The 22,421-nt window shown below is 57.5% G+C and overlaps 1 protein-coding gene across 4 annotated transcripts in view; it reads right to left on the bottom strand.

Moving 5' to 3' along the window:
* The window catches only part of LINGO1 (leucine rich repeat and Ig domain containing 1), a 155,851-nt gene that overhangs the window by 12,922 nt on the left and 120,508 nt on the right, over positions 1 to 22,421 (bottom strand). Inside the window, exon 1 of one of the 4 annotated variants that reach the window (XM_058033024.1) lies at positions 3,444 to 3,576. The exons of the other annotated variants lie outside the window; for them this stretch is intronic. Coding sequence (XP_057889007.1) covers positions 3,444 to 3,449 — 6 coding nt within the window. The 5' untranslated portion in view covers positions 3,450 to 3,576. Of the gene's footprint in view, positions 1 to 3,443; positions 3,577 to 22,421 lie in introns of those variants that run through there. 4 annotated transcript variants of the gene reach the window in all.

Genomic DNA, 22,421 nt, shown 5'->3' with positions numbered 1-22,421 from the left:
AGAGATCCCTCTCCCCACAGCCATTCCCTGCCAAAAGTTCCAGTTTTTACTCTCCTTCTGGAAAGAAACTGGAAAAAAATTGACTAAGAAGAAAATTGAGGTCATGGCCCTCCATTTCTTTCTCCCTTTGTTTTTCTTGGGTTGTTTGATTTGAGTTAAACATTTGGAGCCCTTTTCTCTCTCATCCCAGCTACCTGAAAAGCTCTTCTGGCTCTTTTCCCACCAAAAGCCATTTCTGCTTGAACCCTGCTCGAGGCTCAGCAGAGAACAAAGGAGAGCTGCTGACTCAGTGCACTGGGTGTGTTGGAGAGACCAAACACCCACCCTGGCCAAGCTGGGAACATTTGGGTGTTTTCCATGTGCCCATTGCCAACTCTGCCTCCAAGGACAGGGTCCCACCAAACAGCAGCACCCAGTGGTCATCCAATGTACCTCACCGAGCCCCAACAGGTTGTGTTGGGTTTTATAATCCAACAACTGTAATTACACTATAATTGTGGTGTTATTATAAAGTGATTTATCAACCCCTGAATTAAAGTCTCAAGTCAGAGGATTTTATGCTTGTCACTTACATGGAGCAGCACTAACTTCAGCAGTGCTATGTGAAGCAGGACACTAAAGGAAACAGAAGTCCTTCAGTGATGCTGTTAACCTTCCAGGAAACAGTGGTAATTAGAGGTATCACACAGTAATTACATTACAGGTGTAGAGTAACTGCAGCACAGTACGGTGTTACAGTGGCACAGCCATTTGTTGAGTAATTAATCCGTCCACAAGAAGGCCTGCAAAACCTGATGCTTCCCCAGGAGCTGTAAAAGCAGCTCCACTGTCCTCTCCAGCCACCTCCTGCCTGTTCCAGGGGACCCAGCTGGGGCTGCCTGAGCCCTGGAGCAGGCAGCTGCTATGGGGAAACTCTCTGTGGGGAGACATGGAGGCTTTAGCCCAGGGGCACATCTCCCTCTTGGCCTTGCTCATCGTCAGAGCTCCAGAGGCCCCCTCTCCTCCACGGCATCCAGGAGGGAGCCAGGAGCAGCAGGTGAGCAGGCAGAGCCCACCCAGCCACTCCTGCTGTGCCCCAGCCCACCCTGCTGGGAGAGGAGCTGGGACAGGCACGGCTGCTCCGGCCACCCCACCTGCAGGAGGTGCAGGACAGGGAAGAAGCAGGGGGAAGAATGGTTTGGGCAGTGGTGCTGGCTGGGATAGCTGCTGTTGGGGTGGGTAAGGGCTGGGATGGGTGCTGTGGCGTGGGGACAGGCTGGGATAGCAGCTGTAAGGTGCAAATGGGCTGGGGCAGCTGTCATGGGGTGGAGGTGGGCTGCTGTGAGATAGGGATGGGCTGGGATAGTGCTGGAATAGCTGCCTTAGGGTGGGATGGGGTGGGATAGCTGCCTTAGGGTGGGGATGGGCTGGGATAGGGGCTGGGATAGTGCCTTTGGGTGGGGATGGGCTGGGATAGCTGCCTGAGGGTAGGGATGGGTGGGATAGGGGCTGGGACAGTGCCTTAGGGTGGGGATGGGCAGGGATAGGGGCTGGGACAGTGCCTTAGGGTGGGATGCGCTGGGATAGCTGCCTGAGGGTGGGGATGGGTGGGATAGGGGCTGGGACAGTGCCTTTGGGTGGGATGCGCTGGGATAGCTGCCTGAGGGTGGGGATGGGTGGGATAGGGCTGGGATAGCTGCCTGAGGGTGGGGATGGGTGGGATAGGGGCTGGGACAGTGCCTTAGGGTGGAGATGGGCTGGGCAGTCCTGTAGGTCCGTGCAGCCCCGTGCTGGAGGAGATGGCTCAGGCACGGCCACACTGCTGCTCCAGCGCGCGTGAAGGTCAGGTCAGGGCTGCTGCAAGGTGCAGAGCAGCGAGGAGAGGGTTAAGGCTGGCAGGAGGGCTGGCATGGGGCTGTGGAAGGGGTATCATTGCAGAACCACAGCTGGGCTCTGGAGGTGGTGCAGAGGAACGGGAGATGGAGGGAGATCCATAGAGTGGGGCTCTTCCCGGAATGCCCGAACTTCCCCCCGCGAGTCGGGAGAGCAGCGGGGCTGTCACACCGATCCCCTGCTGCCGGCCAGCGGCCACAGTCGCTCGCTGGAGAAGGCGTTTGCTGGGAAGGAGCGCGGATGGCGATGGCTGGGGCGGCAGCTGGGCAGGGACAGGCAGGGAGAGGCAGCAGAGCCCCGGCGACGCCAACCAGCCCGAGCAGCCCCGATCCCACCCGTGTCCACGCTCGCCCTCCCTCCCTCCCTCCCCGAGCAAATCCCCTCCGCGGCACCAACGCTCCCATTCCTTCTCGGAGGTGGCACCTCCAGCACCTGGATCGAGTCGTGCCTCTGCCCATCACTCGGGCTATTTATACATCCAAGGCGCAAGGTGAAAAATCCAATAACCCACACACAGTAACGGAGAGCAACAAGCACCGGCACCGCCCGGGAGGGCTCCCAGAGCCCTTCAGCCAAGCAGGCTCCTGGGCATCCGCGCATTCCCCACTGCCCTGGGCAGCTCCTTTAACATGAACCGCTTCTTTTTCTGCCAGACACAAACCGAGGGCAGAGCCCGCACCCGCAGCCTGACCCCGGCCCAGCATCTCCAGTTCTCTGGGTTGGCTCCTGGCTCCGGGGTGTGGAGCTGAGCCCAGGCAGGGGGGACCCTTCAGAGCCCCCCGAGCCCTCCCGGAGCCTGAGGAATCACCGAATCACCCCCCCCGCCATGAGCTCCCCACGTCCCGACTCACCGATCTCCAGGCTGGGGGGCTGCTGACAGAGAGGTGAACCCCTGCCCTGAAAAATACCCCTTCCCCATGACTCCTGCCTCCAATCTCAGGGCTGGAGAGCTCTCCCTGCCCGGCTTTAACCCTTACTGCCTCTGCTTTGGGGATGGGCAGAGGAACAATTCCTCCTCTCGAGTTAACCCTTGCTGGGCAGCAGATGGGCACAGCCAGCTTGAGGCTGATCCCTGCTCCCCCGCCAGCCCCGGAGGGTAGCGCTGTCCAGACAATCCTTTCCCTACCTGAACAAGGCATCTGCTCCAGGCCGGCCAATTCACCCGGGAACTACCGGGACAGGAGGAGGACACTCCCCATCAGGATACAGCCCCAGCCCGCCCGCTGGGACCCCGGCCCCGATCCCCGACCCCGCCTGGTCCGTAGCTCCCGCAGGGGCTGCGCCGAGGCTGCGGGGACGGTGCAGGGAGGTGACGGGCAGAGGGGAGCGCCCGGGCACAGCGGGGCGAGGAGGCGGCAGCATCCGCACCGGCGGGGCTGGAGGGCGGCAGCTCCCGGAGCTCCCGGCTCCCCCGCAGCCCGGGGCACGCACCAAGTTCCAGCCCCGCGCCCTCCGCACCGGAGCGGCTCCGGCCCCGGGGCAGCGCGGCGGAGCCGTCCCGGGGCCGCGGAGCCCCCACCCCGCCGGTCCCGCCAGCCCCGTGCCCCGCTCCGGTCCCCGGTCCCGCTTACCCGCATCTCATCCTCGCCGGCGATCTCCTTCGGTCAGAAATGGCATCTCCCCCGGCCCCCCCGCCAAACCTCCACCTGCAGTAGCGCAGCTCCCCCTCTCCGCAGCGACAGCACACGGAGCGGCGGCGGCGGCGGCGCTCCCGGGGCCGGGCCGCCCCCCAGTCCCGCGCCCGGGGGAGGGAGGGCCGGGCCGGGCCGGGCTGGGCACGGGGCCCCGCCGGGGCCGCCCTAGGGCCGCGCTGCCGGCGGCTCCCTGCCCTCCGCGCCCGGGCGGCCGGCGGCGCTTCGGGGCGGCGGCATCGCCCCCGCGGGCGGGCGGGCGGCTGGCTCGGCCCGGGCTCCGCACGCCCGCTCCGCCGGCCGGGTCTGCCGCGGCGGGGCCGGGCCCGGTGCCGCCGGCCCCCGCCTCCCCTCCGGGAGGAGCCGCCGGCGGGTGCGGGGCGGTGCGCGGAGCGGCGAGCGCGGCAGCGGCGGCCGCGGCCGGTCCCTCCTCCCGCCGCCGCCCCCGCTCCGCGCGGGGGGTGCGGGTCCCCGGGGCTGCGGGAGGGGGGAGCGGGGATGGCTCCCCCGCCAACCGGGGCCGCTCGGTGGATGGGGGCCCTCGCAGCCCCCGCCCCGCCGCCGCCGGTGCAGCCTCGCTGCCCGCAGAGGACGGAGCAGCGGAGCTCTGCCCGTCACCGTCGCGTCGGTGCCCAGCCCTCCCCGCGTCCGCCGGGAGACGGAGCCGGGCTACCCTGAGGATTCCGGAGCGTCCGTCCTACAGCAGCTCCCCCAGCACTGCGCTTTGCTCCCTTTACACTGCCCCCCTCCCCGGCACACAGAGGGACAGGGCTGCGAGCGCTGAGGGGACGCCTCCGAGGACAGGTGTGGGACCTGGCGATCCCAAAGCCCCCTCGGAGGGTCCATGCTGAGCCCTTGGCCTTTCATTCAGAACTAATGCACGACTTCCCGAGCACTGCCCACCGCTGCCCCCTTCCATCGTGGACACTCTTTAGCCAGCAGCGTGGGATTTGCCCAGCGCTGGCTCTCGCAGCCGAGGCTGGTTTCTCCAGCAGTAATGGACACAAACTTTGCCTGTAATGTGCACTTTCCTTCCTGCTTCCTCCGGGCTGGGCTCTCCTGGGGTGCCTCCTGCCCCGTCCAGCTTCTCCCCAGCTGTCCCTGGCTGCCGGCCAAGGCGGACCCAAGGCCGGGGCACCAGCGCGCTCGGCAGCAGCACGGGCTGGGGCCACGAGTCTCTTGATTGGGTCCCATGAGCCTTCCCCTGAACGGCTCTTGGAGCAAGTGAGAGCTTTTGAGCTGGCCCCAGGCCTCTCCTGCGCTCCGTGGCAGGCTGGGGGAGGCCATCGCACAGGAGAGGCCATCCCAAGCTCATGTCTCTGCCAGCCCCGGGAAACTCGAGCCCCTGCTGGCACTCGGGCAGAGGCTGCTGCCTCCGCGGAGCCCCGTTCTGGGTAACGCTATCCCCGTTATCCTCCCGCCTGGCACAGAGGAGGAATAAACAAAGGGTGGGCACGGTGAACTCGGCGGCTGAATCACTGCAGCTCCCGCTCGGCTCCCACGGGCACAGCCCCCGGCTCGGCTGGCACGGTGGGCACCGCCAGGTGTGTCCCTGCGGGGGCCCGGGCACAGCATCCCCTGGCACGGACACCGTGGGGGACAAGGCGTGTGTTGGTGCACGAGCTCTCCTCCTGCCACCAAGGAAACTCAGCCCGGCCGCTCTCAGCGCTCCTCAGACCTTTACTCGGCGCGGATCGATTCCTCTTATTGTTACGGCTATGGCAGCAATGCCATCGATGTTAATAGCACTTCACAAACACAGACAAAGCCGGCAATCTGAATGCGGCCAGAAAAAAAACAAACAGAGGACAAAAGACAGGCTAAGAGCTCTGAATGCCCTTTCTAATGCTTCCGTTCCCCCCGCCCCGTTAAAGCCCCGCTAAAGTGCAGGGCACGGCGTATTCAGAAGGAACACTCGGGAATAATTCCTGGAATTGTTGGTGTGTGAGGGGGGAAATTTCACCTCAGCCCTTGCACAAAGACACGGCAAGTACGCCATGCACGCAGCGCTGGTGGCGTGTGAGAGTGATGCTATGCGCTGCCTGGAAGCAGGGGGCCTTCCAAGACCGTCTTTCCCACCTCGGCTCCGCGGCCATCCCCGCCCTGGGAGCGAGCCGAGCGGCACAGGACGGGCACTGCGTGTGCAGGAGCAGGGATGAGCTTTTGGGCTGAGAGGGCACCCGTGCACACCTCTGCTACAGAGCAGTCCCGTGCAAACCCTGCCTTTTGTGTGCCCTCAGCGTGATTCCCTTCCCTGGAAGTGTCCAAAGCCAGCTTGAATGGGCCCTGAGCAGCCTGGGGAGGTGGAAGGTGTCCCTGCTCATGGCAGGAGTTGGGAACTAGAGGATCTTTGAGACCTCTTCCAATGCAAACCATTCGATGGCTCTGTGATTTTGGACCTGGGTGCAGGGACCAGGGGCAGCAGGAGAGGTGAGGGCAGCAGGTGAGGGTGGTCCAGGAATGGCAGCAGGGCACAGCCCTGTTTGCTTTGACAGCTACACTGTGTATTTTGGCCAGCAGTGAGGAGACATGAGGGGAAGGATGGAGAGTGCAGGGAGAGAAAAGCATCACCTAAGAGCTGCTCTCTCAGCTGCAGCCCCAAGGCCCCTGCCCACAGTGCCAGAGTGTAAGAGCAGCCAGTGCAACCAACCTGCCCAAGGAGCAGCACTGCCAACTGGGTTTTTCTCTCTTTAACCCTCAGCCCACCTCATGGGCAACACTTCCTCACCCCAGCAGCCTCAAGGACACTTTGGGCAAAGGCAGATCCTGGCAGCAGTGAACCCTGCTGCTCTCTGCTGGAGGAACTACATGGGCCCCTGCTCAGAAGCCCCAAAGGCTCCAATGTTCTGCATTTATTGACCCATCACAACTGCTGAGCTTACTGTTAATGTCCCTGAGGTGTTGTAGCACGGGTGACAGCGTGCTGGGGACAGCCACCAGCCCACAACCAAGCCTCACTGGAAGGACCACCCCCTCCTGTCCTCACAAACAGCCCGTAGCAATGTGCAGCTGACAGCTTTGCAGCTAACACGCCTTTCTTCCCTCTCCCATCACCTTTACTGGTCTCCACCATGTTGTAGAGACCAACTCCAGCTGTTTTGGGTCAGCCCCTCAACTGGGTCAACCTCCCCTTTGCAGCCTGGAGTGACCCCCAGTGCCCCAGCCCTGGAGGTGCCAGTATCCTGTGCTGACCTGTGTGCAGCCCCTGGATGCTGCAGAGCAGCTCGGCTCACACGCCCTCGTTGAACATGTTCTTCTGTAAAACCTGCAGGGAATGGCAGGAACATTTGGGTGTCCATCTGCAGGGGCTTGTCCCTCAGACAGATGCTCCAGCTCTTTGCCACTGCCATCCTGGGATGATAACGGGCTGTGGCAGATGGTTCCCTTCTGCTGGCACGAGGCAGGAGTTTATCCCTGCTCTCAGATCCCTCCTGGAGAGGCAGCACCTGCACACTGCTGAGGCACCTGGGCAGTGGGAACTGAGCTGCCCCTCGGGGGAGACACCCAGGACCTGCTCCCTCCTTTGGATGCAGTGCACGTGTCCAGGAATGCCGCAAGAGGTCTAGAAAGGGCCGAGCTGGCAGGAGGGAGGTGGATTTTAATTACTCCCATTATTATTATCATTCCTTTTCTTTCAGATTTTCACACTTTTGTCGTAACAAGCTGAGCTGAGAAAATACATGCAAATGCCAGGCAGAGATAAGATGTACCACACCTTGAAGTACTGCCAGCGCCGGCTCCGGGAGCGCCAGATCGGCTGTCGGCCCCTCCTGCTCCTCCCTCGGCAGCAGGCACGGGGGAGGCAGGCCCTGCTCTGCCCCTGCACATCCGGACGGGAGAGCAGAGGAGGGTCCTCACATGGCCCTGGGCTCACCTGCAACCAGCTCCTTCCTCCTGCCAGTCCTGACCGCTCCCTGGAGAAGGCACCATCATCTCCTGGCTGCTCGGGAAAGGGAGGAGAGGTCACCCTGATTCTTGTGCGTGCCTTGCACGTCGCATGGACACAGAGCTGCCCTGCCCTCTCAGCACTGCGGGCAGCAGGACCTGCTCCTGAGGAACTCCTATCCCTAAGGATGGCTGTTCCTGAAGAACCCCTGCTCCTGAGGAACCCTCATTCCTGAAGAACCCTCATTCCTGAGGAACCCCTGTTCCTGAGGAACTCCTGTTTCTGAGGAGCCCCCATTCCTGAGAAACCCTTGTTCCTGAAGAACCCCTGTTCCTGAGGAACCCTCATTCCTGAGGAATCCCTGTTCCTGAGGAACCCTCATTCCTGAGGAACCCCTGTTCCTGAGGACCCCTCATTCCTGAGGAACCCCTGTTCCTGAGGAACGCCTGTTCCTGAGGAACCCTCATTCCTGAGGAACCCCTGTTCCTGAAGAACCCTCATTCCTGAGGAACCCCCTGTTCTGAGGAACCCCTGTTCCTGAGGAACCCCTGTTCCTGAGGACCCCTCATTCCTGAGGAACCCCTGTTCCTGAGGAACCCCTGTTCCTGAGGAACCCTCATTCCTGAGGAACCCCTGTTCCTGAAGAACCCCTGTTCCTGAGCATGGCTGCTCCACCGGGCCCCTGCGGATGCAGTCAGGGAGAAACGTGCTCCCAGATCACGTTCTCCCTTGGAGGTGGTGACATTTCAGGGTGTGTGGGGGGAGTGGGATGAAGAGGCAAGGCAGGATATTCCTGCTCCCCCGTCCCCACGGCCATCTGGATGTGTGCTGGTGCCTCCTCACAGCAGGCTGAGTCAGTCCAGTGGCTTCTCATTATCAGCTGGAGGGAATCCAAATTCCACATTGTATGGCTGCTCCTCAGTGAAACTGAGGATCCTTATCAAGCATTATCATAATGTTTCTCTCTGTACTGCCTTGTACTGCTCCCTGCTCTGGTCAGCTTATTGATTTGGAGCAGAATCACCCCAAAATTCTTTGACCACCACCAATTCACTTGGGACAGCAGTGGCAGGAGCCACAGAATGTCCCCCTGGACATGGGCTGGGGCTGTGGAGGGGACCTCTCCACTGTCCCCAACACACCCTCACTTGCTGGAGGCTGCAGGTGCGTGGCTGGACCCATCTCCAGCTCTGTGTCCAACTGAAAGCGAGCTGAGAGGTAGGAGATGCTGTGGTCATGCCTTGCACATCTCAAATCATGACATGACCTCCATGAAGCTCTGGAGAACAGGGATAAAGAGGAGAAAAAAGCCTTTCTGTAGCCCCCTTTCAGCAAGTGCTACTGAAACACAGGGTCTGCCCCCGCTCAGCTTATCCATGTCTCTGCCAGGGCACTGTCCCACCCTGACCAACTGGAATTCTGGGTGTGGAAATTAGGCCTTTCCATGCAATGTTCTGGAATGCAGAGAGGCCACATGTCCTCACGTCAGCCTGAGTCAAGCACTGATAACTTGACTGCTCTGTCAAGCAGCCCAAACACGTGGCATGAAGGGCTGAGGGAAAAGGCTCCATTAAGTTCTTAAGCCCATTGACACATATATAGAAGGTATTAATAATATCAAGCACCTCAGTGCCTATTGTTGCCCACGTTCAGGAGATGAAAGATAATTTCTGGGACAAGGAATTTATGACAGTGACAGCTTTTTAACAGCTTGGTGTAAGAATAGGAGCTGCACAACAGGACAAAGAGCAATGATTAAAGAATTTGGCACAAAGGAGAGAGGGCTTGGAGAGAGCTGTGAGTATGGAGGACAGGAGTCCTGTCAATTGCCCACACTGAAAAAGCAAAGGCTGTGCTGGGCACAGACGATGGGGAGGTGATGTGGGCACCATTCTGCTGGGGCTGACTCACAAATACTTGGCAACTAAGAGAAGGGGGTCAGGGTGCTTGAAGGGGATGAAATGTTCATCTTAATGTTCAAAAGAAGCTTGGCCCCTGCCTGGTGTGGCAGGCTGAGATGGGCAGGGCTCAGCTGGGGCTGCATGGGGAGGAGCATGGGGAGCAAAGGGGAGCTGGGCTGCCCTGCTGGGCACAGGCCTGGGAGCAAGCACATCAGCCAGGGAAGGGGGGTCTGGCATGGGGCAGGGTAAGGAGGGAGCTCGGCTCCCTGAAGGCCAAGCTGGAGAAGGAGCAGTAGCAGACCCAGCACCAGGACACTCTCAGGGTGTCTCAGGATATTATTACTAATATCCTCAGTGTTCCTTTGCACACATACGTGCTCCTCTAATGTACACTGCACATGTAAACAGCCTCCCAGTGACATTTGCATGCCCAATTACATCTGCATGTAATTGATTTGCACGCACAGTTGGAGGGTGTTTAAAACACTGGAGCCTGTCTGCACTTTCCCACAGGCACCTCCCCGAAGCCACACGGAGGAAAAGCACCTCATGCTGGGGCCAAAGCCATCCCAGCCCCACTGTTTGTGTCCCTCCCTGCGGGGTGTGCCCCGTGCCCAGCGGGATGGGCTCACAGCCATGCCCCTTCCTGCATCTCCATCATCCGCAGCGACCCCAAACCCTGCCCCAAACCCAGCCACAGCACTTGCTGTTTGCTCAGCTCCTCTTATAAGTGACTGGCACCATTCCAAAAAGGATTAAAAGCAGGGAGTGAGAAACATAAAAGCTCATGTAATTACGTGCAAAAAAGCCCGTTAATAATTTATAGAGGGAGAGGGTAAATATCTTCGTGTGTTATTCAAGTGTAGCTCATTGTCCCGTCTGGCTAATACCCAGCGTACACGCATCACAGCCTTTATCCGGGAGGCTGTTTTGCCTTTAATACCTTTCATAAATTATTGAATTTATAAAGAGGAAAGCAGGTGTCATGTCACTCCTATAAACAGCTCGTTAGTTAAAGCTAACGAAGTTGGGGAGCAACGGTTTCCTCCTGGCTTGTCTACCTCCCACCTCGCTGTCTGTGCTGTCACCTGTGATGCCGCACAGACCCTGAGCTGGGGCAGGCCTAAATTTGGCTAAAAAAAAAATTCTGACAGCAGATAGATGGCCTGTGGCAGCTTTATGCTCTGGCTTTCTGAGCCCTGCTTGTGCCCTCGTGGAGGTGTGAGGATGCAGCTATGGAGAGGATCCTTTTTTTCATTCCCAGCTTGCCTGCTGCAGCATCACCACTTCCATGTCACCCACAGTCCTTCCGGGTGCAGCAATGGACCATCAGCTCCTGGGGGTACCTGAGGATGCTCTGAGCACTGCTCCCAGCAGGAGGATACACGAGGGTGAACTCTGAGGGCAGGACAGGGCAGGAGGCAGAGATGTCTATGGCAGGAGGGCTGAGCACAGACCTTTCTCACTCCAAAACCCACGCCTGTCCCATTTCCAGCAGCCGAGGGCCAGGACGAGCAGCCCAAGAGTGGCTCCTGAGCGCAGGGGATGTGTTTTCAGGCTGGCTGGGGGAAGCACAGCATCTCCCTACTTTCTGCTGAACGAGGCAGGGCGTTAGAAGGCCGCCTCTAAAAACAGCAGAGGTGTGACTGAGTCAGCAGCACGTGTCTGTGCGAGGGAGTCGGTCCAGGCTCAGGAGAGGCAGCGTGCGAGCGTGGCCACGCAGCCCCCGCCGGGCAGCCGGGCCCCCCAGGCTGTGCCCCCGTCCCTGCGCCGCGGGACGGAGCCGCTCGGGGAGCAGCTGCTTCGGAGGCTCTGCTTTTGCTTTCACACCCAGCAGAGAGTCACCAAACCCCCACACGCAGCCTCTCCAAATAGAATACATATGCATTAAAGAACAGCCACGGAAAGGGGAGCCATCAGAAGTATTTTAGACAGTTTGGAGCGAGTGCCAAATGGGGATGAATAAGCTGAACGCAAAAGGACCCACGCGGAAAACGCTGCCGGCATCACGACGGGCGCAGCACGGGGACGGGGACGCACGGAGCGGCCCAAGCTGTGAGTGCCAGCACCGAGGCACGTCCCAGCCTCATGATGAATGCTGGCCCCCGGAGAACACCCAGTAGGGCCTTGTGGGCACGAGGAGAGGGAACTCAAACTATTGATAATCAATTAACTCCTTCAATTACAGCAGCCTAATGAGGTAGCACCAAGTCAACTCTAATGAACATCAGTTTAATAGAGGCAGTTCCTCAGGCGCTGGTTTTTGACTCAATCTCTACAAGGTAGGGAACACTGCAAAAGTATCGAGCAATAATGTCACCACATGAACACACTCTGCTCTCCGCAGAGCCCACAGCTCCTGGGGGGCTGTGGTAGCACGGGGTGTCTGTGACCCCTGGGCAGGTCCTGGCTGTGCCCAGCTGGAGCCCAGCAGGGGGACACTGCAGGCAGCACGGAGCTCGTTTGTCCCGGCACAGAGCACACGGTTCCTGGGGACGCTGCCGGCTGCGGTAGCTGCTGTGAGATGAAGCGAATGTCACCGGGCCCAGCTCTCCCCTCCAGGCAGAGATTTTTTAGGGTTTTTTGGTGACGACAGCGTAAGTGACAAAACAAATGTCACTGCCCGCTGGCCCCAGTGGCTCCCTGGAAACCTGCCGGGTCCCATGCAGGAGAAGGGGGAGTGGAGGAGGGTACAAAGCACCATCCCTAACAGGTGCCTGTCACGGGGGCTGTGCCAGCACCCCACTGCACCACGGCCTGCAAGCAGGGCCTGGGGAAGCCCTGCCCAGCAGGACACTGGGGTGGGGATGCCCAGGAACGCCGGCATCCCGGAGGTGCCATCCCACCGTGCTGCACCGACCGTGCTGGGGAGGGATTTACATACTAAGGAGCCTGACATCTATTTTGGGTCTCAAAGCCAAAGGCTGTATTTCAAATCCACTAATCAGGTGAGAATACAGCAAACCCATGCAGAGCAGAGCAGGGAAGGAGGGGGAGCCTCTGGCTCCTGGCAGCATTCCACAGCAAGGGCCCCATGGTGATGGTGCCCAGCACCCCATCAGCACCCACCACACTGGGCTTCCAGGGGCTGAACCCCAAACTGCACTGGGTCTGCACAGAGGGGCCCTTTCAGCACCTAAACCTCCATGGGCAGGGACTGCCAGGACCCTCCTTCACCCAAGGCTGTCCAGAGCTGAACTGAGCTGTTGGAGGGCCACTGGTGGTGCAGCCCCACTCCCCACAGACGGAGCAGATGGAGGCCACAGGCTGGCTCCCCGAGCCCAGGTGTGTAGTGCAGGGGCTGCCTGTGCCTCTGGATGCCATGGCAGATGGAGGTGGATGTGGGCTGCCTGTGCTGCCTCCTGGGACCACACAGGGGCTTGGCCACAGCCTCCCTTCCCTGCTGATGGGCTTGGGAGCAGGCTGGGGGCACTGTGGATGGCTGGATGGGCTCAAATGACAGCAGAGGCACAGGTCAGGTAATTCACCCACATGGATATGTTTGTGAAAGCTTTGGGGTCTTAGCACCCTTCCCAGGGCTGCAATGTATGGGTAGACAACCTTTGTCCAGCTTGGGGAGGGTAAAGGGAGAAGAAGACATTCCAGCTCTCTCTGCCGTTCCTGGGCAGAGCTGGGCCACACTTGCATGGGAAGAAGGACCCAGGAGACCCAGGATCACTGGAGCTGGCCAGGATGAGCCAAAAGGGAAGTGCAAGGCACAGGATTGGAGGGAGAAGGAGAGACATGAGTCCTGCACGCCTGGTAGACCCACAGAAAAAACTGAATCTGGGCATCTCCAGTTCCCACGAGCAATTTATCTGACACCAGTGTAACCAGCAACAGCCCCCAGCTCTTCCCAGTGTGACAGCACTGACTGCAGATGCCAACCTTGCTGTGCCCACCAGGATCTGCACAGATCCCCCTGGCCCTGTCAGCCTCTGGATGAGCAGGGGGTGCTCATCCCTTCCAGTCCTCCCAGTGCCCATTCCCCCTGCAGTGTGGAGGGGACACAGGGTGCTGGCTGTGCCTGGTCTGCCCCAGAGCACTTTGTCACCATTCCTAAGGGCCAGAAAAGCTGCTGAGAGTGTCCTGGGAATGTGAAACACCGGGGGAGAGGGTGCAGCTGCTGCACTGAGGATGCTCACAGAGCTGCTTTAATGAAACAGCCACGCAGCTCCAGGCACCGGAGATTATTCTCGGCTCTTTTCTTGTTTGGGCGACTTATTCAAAGACTATTAGTGGATTAACTAAAATTCTTATGATGCTGGAGCAGCATCTTAGCAGGGGTTTAGGGAGCTGGAAGGGGCAGTTTTCATGGGCAGCTCTCATGTTACCCTGGAGCAAGTCTGCAGCTGGGAGGGCTTGCCAGAGGAGGCTCAGAGTCCTGGCAGCGGTCGCTCTCTTCTCCAAGCTGGCAGTGCTGTGGAGGAATTGTCTGGAGGGCAGCAGTGGCTGGCAAGCCCTGTGGTCCCTCCTGCTCTCTCATGTTTGTCTTGCAGCTTCTGGGCTCCATTTCACAGGGAGGGCTCAGTGACACAGGGAACCCAGGGATGGGAGAAGTCTCTCCACACCTTCTGTTGCTACATCCTCCTTCCCACAGGTAACTCCCCCACTGGGGCTGCTGCTCTTACAAGCTCTGCTCCTCGTCCAGAAGGTCCCAGGGCTGTGCCCTGGTATCCCACAGCCCACAGACAAAGGACCTCACAGCATCCCTTGTGTTCCCAGGCTGCCTCAGCGTGTGGCAGAGTCTTCCCCCTTCCCACCCCCTCCTCATCAACTGGCAAAGCCCCAGCGGTTTCCCCCAGAGAGCGCGCGGTGAGACACAGCATGAAACAACTGCACATAATTAGAGGATTGAATGGGGTATGGGAGCAGAGCAGGGAGCTTGCAACATCCATAAATAGCTCGTCTTGCCGAGCTGCTTAACTCCTTGCTTGTTCTTGCCAAAGTGCAGACCCCAAAGGGATGGTGTCTGTGTGTGAATAGGGGTGGAAAGTTCAGAAGTGTATTTTTAAACCATTCAAGCTGTACTCGAGCTGAGTGATACGTTATTGTCTCTGTGTGTCACTTGAAATGTCTTATGAATGCAAGAAATAAAAAAAAAAAAGCCACCATTTTGCCTCTCTACACTCCCACCCCTCTGCTTCTACCCAAATAATGTCAGGCTAGAGCTGACAGGCAAAAGGAAAGCACCACAGGCTAAGGATTCTTCAAAGCAGCCTGAAAAGCTCCTCTGGCAGGAGGAGCCCTGGCTGGTGGGGCCACTGGGCAGAGGAACCAGTGGCAGGCACAGGCACCCACAGGCACTGTGCCAGAGCCTGCCAGGACCATGCTGGGGTCCCCAAAGAGCCCCCAGCAAGGACAGCAGGGCTGTGTGCCCAGCAGCAGGGGGTCAGGCTGGACATCAGGGAAATGTTCCTCAGCCAGAGGATGGCTGGTGGCTGGTAAGGGCTCCCCAGGGAAGAGGTCACAGCTCCAAGCCTGACAGAGCTCAGGAAGTGTTTGGACAATGTCCTTGGGCAGCTGGTGTGGCTCTTGGGGATGGTGCTGTGCAGGGCCAGGAGTTGGACTCAATGATCCTTGTGAGTCCCTCTCAACTCAGAATGTTGTGTGATTCTGTGACTGTGGGCCAACTGGTCCCATATTGTCCCATAAGACCAAGGGACCTACCCCTGCTACCTCACCCAGGGTCAGTGCAGGATGGCATCACCTCAGTTCTCCCCATCTCGAGATCTGAGACCCCTCTGGTGGCTGGCACTGGGTGACAGTGACAATCCTCAGGCAGCCCCAAGCTGTGGTTGGAGACAGAGATCCCAAAGAGCCTGACTAACAGCTGGAGCCATGGTGAGATACAGCAGGACAGAGGGAAAACAAACCAGAAACTCACTGGGAAATCATTTTTCTCCTAAATGGGGCAGATATAATTAAGCAGCACGGGCTTTATGAATGATACCAGCTCTGCCTTGAAACACATCATTACCCCTCTCTGTTAGAGCAGTGTTTTTAAATACATATTTCCTCTTCCAGTGCTAGAGGAGAAGGCTCTGGGGTTGGGATGCTGGGATTTTTAGCTAATCACCTCTCATTTCACCTAGTGGCAGGGAAGTGCTGAGCTCTGCCTTTCCTGTGCTCCAAATCACTGCTGGCCACTGTCCCCTTCTCTCCTCTGCCACTGTGGATACCAGAGGGGAGGGATGGAGCTGAACCTGCATCCTCCAGCCCCAGAGGAGCTGTGAGGAGCCTCCCTGTGCCAAACCTGCCTGGGATCCCAATGCCAGAGGTCACCCCAAACCCCTCTACCCAAGCTATGTGAGCCCCTCACCAAATTGTTTTCCTTGTTTTACAGAACCTGGGGCTCCAGGGGATGAGGTATTTCACTGACTGTTGACCCAAGCTGGTTTCCCCCATCTGGCACCCTCTGCACCCAGCAGGGTCTGGGTGCTCTCCTCAGCTTGGTGCAATTTGGGCCTCTCTGTTCCCAGATGAGTCCCCCAGCCCATGCCATGTCTGCCATGAGTGCTCACTGCAATGGATTAGAGAGACCCAAGCAAGAACGAAGGGCTTTTGTACTAGAAATTGAAAGTTGATGGAGTGTGTCATAGGAAAATGACAACAACCTACTGTACCTCGAAAGACAATTATTTTTCCCTCATTGGAAGTGATTGAATTTTTCCATCAGTGACACCACCAACATCAGTGACACCAATGGCTCTCTTATGGATAGGCTCTTTCCCAGCTGCACACCTGAATTTTCTTCCACCGGCCCACTCCTCCCTTACCTGCTCTGCCTCCTGTGCTTCGGCAGGACATGCTCAGGTCACAGCCACTACAGAGAGCACCCTCAGCTGGGTGTGCCCTCCCTGCCCATCCCTGCACTCCTGCAGACCCTTCTTCCCTCAGCTCTGCTCCTCTGGACTAATTCTGAATATTCTGAGATTCTGTGAATATGCCAGGGCTGGAAACCACACAATTAAATCATGTTGTTTCACTGTGACCAGCCATGGTAGCAGGACCTGCATCGAAGTACCAGGGCTGCGCTTGGTGTCTGATGTAGGTACTGGCAAAAAGGAAGAGCTGGGAGACACTGTGACCTCTCTAGAGATGGGGAAAGCGTCAGGCAGCACCTTGATCTGCTGTGGGGTTGGAGGGTTGGACAGCACCCAGGAGAGCCTGCTCTCCCTGCAGAGCACTGTGTCCTGCTGGCCTGGGGACACCCTGCAGCCACATCTCACTCCAGGGTGAAAGGTACAGCCAAAAGCCCCTGCTCTGAGTGATTTTGGCCCAGAACCTGGCATAGCACAAGCTCCAAGGGCTTTGGGATAGGCTCCTGAGTGTGCCTGGAGCACAGCTGTGCTTTCCACAGGCTCCTTCCCATTCCCAAGGTGCTTCCCCCACAATCCAGCCTGGTTACTCCCTGCTGGCAGAGGGCCAAGCTGGTTGATTAAGACACATGAACTGATGAAGGAGCCACGGTGCAGCACCAGGAGCCTGCTACATGCCACTGCACAGGGCTCCTCCCAGGACAGACCAAACCCCGAAAGCCGGGGAGCACAGGAGGGTGCCAGCGCCCCACACAGTGTTGGGGGACAGCAGTGACACATCCAGGCCGTGCAGGGTGCCAGTCCCAGCAGGGAGGATCGGGGGGCAGTGGCAGGTCAAGATGGGTGGTGAGGCTGGCACTGGCCCTGGCACTGGCCCTGGCACAGGCAGGATGCCCCCCTGCCCGCTCCGTGGGTGCTGGGGGCTGGGGAAGGCGCAGCTCCAGCGGCGCTCAGAGCCCCATCTGCTGTGTGGGCTGGGAGCACATATGTTAGAGACACACACATCTACGTGTGCCTGATATATATACACACACATACATGGGAGAGACTTTTATAGATACACATTTACATAGACAGTCAACACCAGCAATCACTGCGGGATTTTGGAGGCAGCAGAACCAGCCCCAGATAGCAGAACATGCCCATCTTTGTCTGTGCCTTTGGTCAGGCTGGTGAATGCCACGTGCCAGGGCCCCAGCTGGGCAGGGACAAGGCAGGGCTGCCCACCTCCCACACCTGCACGCTGCCCCAGGAAGGAGCAAAGATCTTCCCTGGCCATGCACAAATCCTACAGCCCAGCAGGGATCCGGGGGGATACATCTGCCCACACACAGCCTGCATCCATGGACAAGCTGGATGAACTGCTGTATGGCTAATGGAGAAAAAAGGCCTCTCAGGGGCAGGATTAATCTCCTTCTAAGGTGGCTGCCTCAGAAAGGTCAGATGAATTTTGCCTGGACGTGCCTTTTTTCTCCCTGCTGACTATAAATGTCATCCAGTGGGCTCCAAGGCAGGTACCTACAGAGAGGCCACATGCAGACAAGTAACAGGGATTCAAGCCCATAGCTGCTGCCCTGGATCAACCCTGGTGCTGCCAGATCCACAGGCAGGACAGGGAGACAAACCCAGCTCGGGATTTGAGGCCCTGAGATTTCTCCCAGACACACAGCTCAGCTGGTACTAAGTTCATCTTGGTAAGTGAAACTTTTCCATTCATCGTCTGCCGTAGCCCCAAGCAGCATCACCCAGCTGTAAAGTACCTCAGAGTTGACTCAATGTCACATTTAAGTGCTGGAGGCATCAGAATTCAGGATGCTTCAGAAAGGTTATGTAAACCATTACATCAAATCCTGGGAGAGTTATTAAGGTGAGCGGCAGAGCATAGGAGAATGGGTGATTATCTCCCAGCAGTGCTGTGGAACCACACCAGCCACAGCCAACAGAAGGATCTAACTCATTCTCCTCACAAGCCCACTTTTGTTTCCCCCTAATGTGTCTTTAAAAAAAAAAAAAAATCTGTCCACCAAAGAATTCTGTACTCTGGAATATAATTATTTGAGAGATTCTCCAATGAAGCAGTTAAGGCACTGGGGAGATAAGCTATGAAAAAGGGAAAGTTTCCAACTATGGGACAAGTCTTCTGTTCCCCCTCCCCATTTTAGAAATATCATATTTTAAATTCAGAGTGGTCTATTAACTCCAAATTTATTTTATTCATCCCAACTTGTGCCTTTGAGGGCTTGGGGGAGGCCTGCATGGTTAATTTTGGAGTTATTTGCTACAGACTCTTGAACCTCTCAGAAATGTGTGGACTCCCCAGGGAGATTCTCCAGTGGGCAGAACTTGTCCTTAAGGACATGAATGCATCTGCAGGGGTCTGCAATTTTTCAGAGTTTGGAATAGACCCAGCCAGATTGAAAGGCATTTAGAAATCTTCAGGATCAGCAAATGTATTTTGTAAAGCACAGAGCTGACCTGTTTGGGTTAAATAATGGTAAGAATTTTGTGGGGGCAACACAACTGGGAATTGCAGGCCCAAAGCAGCCAGTGAAGGACTAACATTAAGTCAGGAGTCATCACCCTGAAAACCTGTGGTGCTGGTGGCAGAGCAGCCAAGAAATGCTAACTATAACAATATCTCTGATGGACATCCTGCAGCATCCTGCCCAGAGTGCTCTCACATGGCAGTGCTGCCTCCCCCTCTGAAAAGCCACAGAAACCACAAGGAGACAGCCAGAATTGTCTTGTAGAGCTCCTAATCCCACAGGATTTATCCCACAGGATTAACACGGCCCATCTCCATGCCAGCAGCCTGCATCCTCCGGGTGAGCCACTGGGATGTTGCTGAGTGACACCAGGAGCAGATCCTGATCCATCCTGAGCACACAGCCCCAAAAGCTTTCACACTGGAGGCTGGGAATGCAGGAAGTCCATACTGGAGCCTGCACACAGGAATGGGGATGGGGTGTGCTGGCAGGCACAGCAGTCCTGGCAGCATCTCCTGCACAGGACACAGGGGCTCTGCCTTGCCAGCCCCCCAGGCACAGGAAAATGAGGCTCTGCTGAGTAACTGGGTGAATTCCTGGGCCAAGCAGGCAGCAGGAGGGTGCCACACTAAGGTTCAGCCCCGGGGCTTTGCTGCTGTCACCCCCTCTGGTGGGTTATGACTGCAGCACTGCCACTGGCTTCCCTCCTCAGTGTGCCCAGCCGTGCGTGGCCGTGTCAAACACGGGGGCAGAGACTCACGGTGGCTCTGGCAGCACATGGGCAGTGTCTGGGCTGAGCTGTGTGACAGTCCTGGAGAGCTGTGCCTTTCAACGCTACCGTAGTGCTCCTCAAATCCCGACAATGCTGCTACTGAATTAACCCCTGGAGGTGAGCTTGGGCCAGCCATGCCCAGGGTGAGCTCTCTGCAGGGTGCTGGGTCCCAGCCACACTGTGAGAAGCTGCTGTTGTAAGTAGGGACATTTGTCCCCAGAGGTGGCAGGGGACCTGTGCCCTTGGGACACATGAAGGAGCATCTAGGCTGGCATCACCCTTAACCTGCTCTATGCACAAAAGGAGCCCTGACTCTTGGGCTATCAGCTGGCACCTTTCACTGTGCTATGCTATGATGCTAACATTCATTTAAGAAAAATTACAGATACCCCCAACATGGGCTAATTAGCTAATGACATTATTTTGGCCTGATGTGCCATATAATTAAACAACTAATAAACGGCAAGAGCCCTGTGTTGCTGAGGCTCCTGAGTCAATACCATGCTATTACCACGGTGTAATTGAGTTTACTGAGAACCTCAGCACAGACATCCCAGAGCCCATGCAGGAATGGTATTGAAACAGCCACCAGAGACCCACCTGCTGGATAAAGGAGAAAGACAAATCTTTTAATCTACAATACAGCCTGGAGTCACACACAGAGAAGACAAGTTTGTGCTTCACACTGTGGTAAATGCATTTGCTAGAGGAGGGTACATGCCTCCCAAGAGGGGCTACCTGTGCAAGAGCAGCTCTGGCAGCACAAGAGGCTTCCAGAGCTCCAGGGAGGGTGGGATGAAATGTAGCTTGTCCTCACTTCCAGCCTTCTACAAACCTATTTCTATTTCATTTTCTCCATCAAAAAGGTGCCTTTTTGGATGGATTTCTGATGACAGAACCAAAGGGTGCTCTGTGGCTACTGAAAGGTCTCAGAGGTGGCTCAAAGCTTCCTCCTGCAGCCCTGACCTTTGTAGACCAAGTGCCCCAACCTAATACTCTGCTGGCAGGCTGCAAATGGGCCAGGAGTTGGATTTAGGGCTCTCTGGGTTTTTTTAGCACTAGCAGGGAAGAAGGAGAGGAGTAGGTTGGCAACCAAGCTCTCATTTGAGTCATGAAGCATCTACAGATGTCTCAGTATAATTTGCTGTCCCTGGGGTGGGGAGGGTGATTTTGAGGTGCTCAGAGGTGATTTTGCTATATGGACACGTTGTCAGGCAATGACCTTTGTGTGCACACACAGCCCCTGAGTCCAAGCTCGTCTCCCACACGCTCCCCTCCCTGCAGCCCTGCTGTCGCGTCCCCAGATGCACTCAGGCTCCAGCTCACCCTCCTCTCTCCTCACCTCCCTTCCCTGGCAGTACCAGGCAAGAGCTCCTTCCACTCCAGGCAGGGCCTGGAAGCTCTGCTGGGGCACGGCAGCATCTGTCATGCGAAGGCAGAGGCACGGGGCTCTCGGGCCGTGCTGCTGTCAGCTCCCTGCATGGCAGCACTGGGCAGAGCCGAGTCCTCCTGGCAGGCTGAGGCTCCCTGGCCCTGCAGTGGCATCTCCTGGTGACAGTGCAACAGGAGGACAGGCCATACAAGGGATGGATGCGGGGCTGCATAGCCAGGAGCCACGGCAGGGCTGGGGGATCTGAGCTCTTCACACGGGGTGAGACAATGGCTGCAGCTCAGGAGGTGCAGCTCACATCCAGCACCTGCATCCCACACTGGATGAACTAAATGCAGCCCAGAGGAGCAGGAGCCTGGGCAGGCAGCCCCATCCCAGGGTAGAGCGTCAGCACTCCTGGAGAGTTTCTGGGAGTGTGAGCAGGACTAACAGGCTGCAGCTGATGGGCTGGGTGGGCAGCACTGCTCTGAGCAGGGCCCTGGCTCTGCTGCCACCTGCATCCCACCATGGACCTGCTCCAGTAGCTCCTCCTCATCCCACAGAGTTCCTCAAGAAAAGAGGGCTAGAGACAGAGAGATGAGAGCCCAGAGGGACCACTCTCAGCCTATATACTCCCAGCTCTTGCTTAGCACAAACTTCACCATCCCCAAAGAGCTCCACAGCAAATCCATAAGGGTTTCTTACTTCACCCGCTGCCAGTATTTAAAGCAGACGTGTCACAGACATCTTTTATGAAAAATGCTTTCCTTAGGATTGTTTCTCCTGAGAAGCTCAGAGGCCTCAGGAACAAAATGTAAACAATAATTATCTGCTGCTGTGGAATGCAACAGGTGCATCTGTGATTGGTCTCATGGAGTTGTTTCTAATTAATGGCCAATCACAGACAGCTGGCTTGGACTCTGTCTGAGAGAGTCTTTGTTATTGATTCTTTCTTTTTCTATTCTTAGCTAGCCTTCTGATGAAATCCTTTCTTCTATTCTTTTAGTATAGTTTTAATATAATATATATCATAAAATAACAAATCAAGCCTTCTGAAACATAGAGTCAGATCCTCATCTCTTCCCTCATCCTCAGAGCCCTGTGAACACCGTCACACAGACAACCTCAGGAGTGAGGCTGGAAGCAGACTAAGCCTTGATCCTGGTGCGAGAGGAGCTCCCCAGGACAGTGGGAGAGGGATGATGGCTGGGGGACTACAGGAGAAGAGGGGCAAACCCTGAGCTTGCAGGAGGGCAGGGAGCGGCTGCAGGCAGCAACGCGAGAGGTGCCAGGAGCAGAGGCTGCTGGAGCCGCCTGCAGCTCCGGGAAGAGGTGGGTGTGCAAAGGCTCAGCGACAGCAGAGCTGCTGCTGACAGTGAGAGGCAGCTCCTGTCATGAGCGTGAGCCAGGCTCTGCCAACACAAACACCCAGACTGCTGAAAACAAGCTGTGGGGCCACGCGTCCTGGCTGTCAGTCAGCACGCAGGGAGCGCCGCGGCCGCTCCGGCTCACACGGGGGAGGGCTGTGCTCTCCCTCAAATGCCTCCCTGGTGCTCGTGGGCAGCCCCACCAGGCTCTGGCCAGGAGATAACGACTGTGCCCAGGGGGAGGAATGGTCTCCATCCTCCTCACTGGTCAGGGAAGTCCTCCCAGCTCCCTGGCTGCAGCTCGGCCACTTTCCTC

Source organism: Melospiza georgiana, chromosome 13 (genome assembly GCF_028018845.1).
Source record: "Melospiza georgiana isolate bMelGeo1 chromosome 13, bMelGeo1.pri, whole genome shotgun sequence".
Classification (NCBI taxonomy): domain Eukaryota; kingdom Metazoa; phylum Chordata; class Aves; order Passeriformes; family Passerellidae; genus Melospiza; species Melospiza georgiana.
Note: the sequence above shows the minus strand (reverse complement) of the source record. Positions and strands in the feature narration are given on the sequence as shown.